This window comes from Odontomachus brunneus, unplaced genomic scaffold, assembly GCF_010583005.1.
Source record: "Odontomachus brunneus isolate Ranch 3 - 2012 unplaced genomic scaffold, Obru_v1 Obru_scaffold_008, whole genome shotgun sequence".
NCBI classification, from domain to species: domain Eukaryota; kingdom Metazoa; phylum Arthropoda; class Insecta; order Hymenoptera; family Formicidae; genus Odontomachus; species Odontomachus brunneus.
Window position 1 is genome coordinate 2739266 of NW_022639458.1, and position 3404 is coordinate 2742669.

At 44.1% G+C, this 3404-nt stretch overlaps 1 protein-coding gene across 1 annotated transcript in view; it reads right to left on the reverse strand.

Moving 5' to 3' along the window:
• The window catches only part of LOC116854093 (Fanconi anemia group J protein homolog), a 59845-nt gene that overhangs the window by 12765 nt on the left and 43676 nt on the right, over positions 1-3404 (reverse strand). Inside the window, exon 4 of the mRNA XM_032835667.1 lies at positions 2293-2340. Within this exon, the coding sequence (XP_032691558.1) occupies positions 2293-2340 (48 nt within the window). The remainder of the gene's footprint in view (positions 1-2292; positions 2341-3404) is intronic.

Consider the following 3404-nt stretch of genomic DNA (forward strand, 5'->3'; position numbering starts at 1 on the left):
AGGAGGAGGAGGAGGAGGAGGAGGTGGAGGAGGAGGAAGAGGAGGTGGAGGAGGTGGAGGCGACGGCGGGGAGACCGCGGCGGCCCAAGATGGCCGACGACGCGACACCCACCATGTCAATAACACCCTTCTTCGGCGCAAACCAACCCCTTCCACCCGCTCTCACTTCCGGCACCCCCGCATCGCCGGCAACCCCCGCCGCTCTCCGGCCGTCCTCATAGCCGACTTTCGCAACCATCGCCGAGCGTCGACGACGAGATATCTCGCCACCGTTTCCCCGGTTTCTTGCCTCTGTCGGTAATTAACGCGACCTCCCTGCTGCGCCGGAAAAGTGTAAAGGGACGCTTGGTACTCGCCGAATGGGGTGGCGTGCGCGGGCGTGCGCGCGCGCTCGCGCGACGCGCGGGGGTGACAGAGCGACGGCGGGCACCACTGCGAGCGAGGGCGTAATTCCGTTAAGTGTCTTCGTAAACTTCGTTAGCTGCATTTCCCGACATTACCCACCCTACCGCGCTTCTGCCGCGCAACCCTCGGCGCGTCCCCCGCGAGGGTGGAATACGGGGTCGCGACGACGACGGTCGCTGCTGCTGTTGCTGCATGGTCGGTAATGTTACCGCCGATAGGTCGCGTCGATGGTCTTTCGGGGTTGCGTAATGGACAGGAGCCGAACGGAAATATATTCCACGGCGCGCTACAAAGCCAGCCAGTCGCCATTAAGCTTAGCGATACCAAAATATTTGTTACCGCTGAAAACACGCCGATGCTACGTAATGATACTTTGTACCCTGTATGTGAAACCATATATTGCAGATCCTGGCGATCTTTTCGCCGCGACGGGCGGCGTAATATTGTGTTCTTTGTATTGTTACTCAAGTGACACGGTCAACGATAATTAGCGAAAAATATCTCGCGTACGACACTTGCAAAATTACGCGCTAACCAAAGAGGAAATGATTTCGTTATTAAATTATAACATCATTTCGATGCACTCGATCACGTTGAGATGTGCGGGCCCGACCACGGTGATATTATTTCGAGGGCTCATGAATAATGGACAGCATATATTAGTGTTGCAAATGTAACATTAGTTACATTTGAATCGAAGATAATGATAATCATTAACCATAATTTACAAATAATATATGAGTTGATTGTGCCAGAGAGAGCGCAGTAATTTCCACCGAAGCAAATCCGCGTGCGGTCGCATGATCGCTAACGAACCGAAAACTATAGACTACATTACGATACACCGTTAAATCACTTTTGCAACTCATTGTGTGCATTCTACCAACTGTTTATTATCAGCCAAAACGTGTGTGAAGTCGCGGATATATGTCTTTTATAACAAAAAAAATACATCCCACATATAAAACATGCTGTCAGTTTTCGGGAAGCAAATTAGATTAGAATTCCGTAAGGTACTGATGTTCTCGACAGTCATTAACTATTTATTAGTTAAAGTGCGTAAAATCGAGAGGTTATGTATTTTATAACAAAAGAATATACTCCGTACAAAACGTACAATCAATTTTAAAGAGAAGCAAGTTAGAAATTGGATTAGAATTTCACAAGATATTAATATTATCTATTGAATCTCACAAGATATTAATATTATCTATTATCTTTTATGATCTCGACAGCCACCAACTGTCTATTATCAGTCAATACGTATGTGTGAAATCGAGAAGATTATGTCTTTTATTTAAAAAAATATGATTTTCAAACTCTGTTTTAATTGATTTAAAACAGCAAGTTAAAAATTAAATTAGAATTCCATAAGATACCAATATTATCTATTGTTATTTCAATAATGCCGAGTCCCTGTGTCAACACAAACTTACACTATCGTGAACGTCACTTCTAACATGAAAACTTTCAAGAATATTCTTTTCGCCGCTTTGCAGGCAGATGTTAGCGGACCGCGATGCTGCGTTAAATATAATAACTCCAGAGCCGGTCTTCGCGCTCGAACGACTCGAATTATGTTACATAATATTCGCTTACTTGCTCTTCGAGTATCGCTACGTACAATGGGAGCAGGCACCTGGAAGTTCGCTCAGCGTTTGGTTTCGTTCAAGGTACATTGTATCGACTAAACCATACAGAACTGACGGAAATCTTTCTCTCGAGTTACTTAGCAACGCTTCCATTACCAATCGTGCGTTCGCAATCGACACGTGACGTCGAGTGTGACGGATGGATTTCGTAACACGCGATAGACGCGTTTACGCGTAATCAAAATAAATGTGACGAAAGACGATAAAAGAAAAGAGCGTTTTTCAATTGACTCACCGATATCCATGGCGTTATCATATTCAGCGTTATTCTTGTGAATATTTTCTAAAACAGAAAAATTTTGCAAACATTATTACGAAGCAATTACAAATTCCTGAAATGAAGGATTGAAGAAGATGCTTCCTCGATGAAGAGAATTTTATTATTTCTAAATAATTTGATAGAGACCGCTATTAAACATTCGTTTAAATAAATATTCGAGAATGATGCGGAGTTGCACGCATTGTAAACTTCACTAAATATATTTTCGCGCTAAGGCAAAGCATGATTCTTTGGTTTGGACTTTTTCTTTTCAGCACGGAAAAATCGTCTACGAAGCACAGAAATTGATCTCTGACAGTGAAATCGTTGGGTTAAACGGCTGCCACGACTCAGCGGTGAAAAGCACACACAGGAAGGGAATGAAAATTACCGCGCGCGAACAGCACCGACGCGGGGAAAAAGGAAATAAAGGCAAAGAAAAAAATCACGAGAGCAACGTCGGCGCGCCGAAAGAAAAAAAGAAAGATCCTCCATTAATAGGCATTATATTTTTCGTTCTCCACATCGCGAGAACCAGTCGGATTATGGGCCTGTCAACGGTCTAATAACTGGTTTAAGACCCTGCTCCGCATCTGATACGGGAAAAGGACCCTTTCTTGTACAATGTGCGCATTAAATACTAATCGTAATGCACGCCAGCGTGATCGCAATATAATGGTACCGCGAGCTAGGCGAATTCGTGTATACAGCAGCTTCAAAGGTGCCGACATAAAAAACGAAAGACAGAGTGAGAGGGGGTGAGAGAGAGAAATGAAAGAAAGGCAGAAGAAGTACGTTTCGACAGACGTGTAATCTCACTTTCGCGAGATATCCGTTTCATTTCATAAAAATGATTCGATTTGTGCGAAACCAGGGAATTAGCTTTGCGGAGATTTTCAGTGAATCATCCGTTTTTTAACTTTAGAAGTCTCGAAACAAAGGGAAGTATAGAAGCTGCGTCAGCTATTGCCGATTGCGAGCTCATTGCCGCAATCCTTTGCTCGTCGTCCTTTCTACAGATCGAAGAGAGAGAGATAGAGATAGAGATAGAGATAGAGATAGAGAGAGAGAGAGAGAGAGAGAGAGAG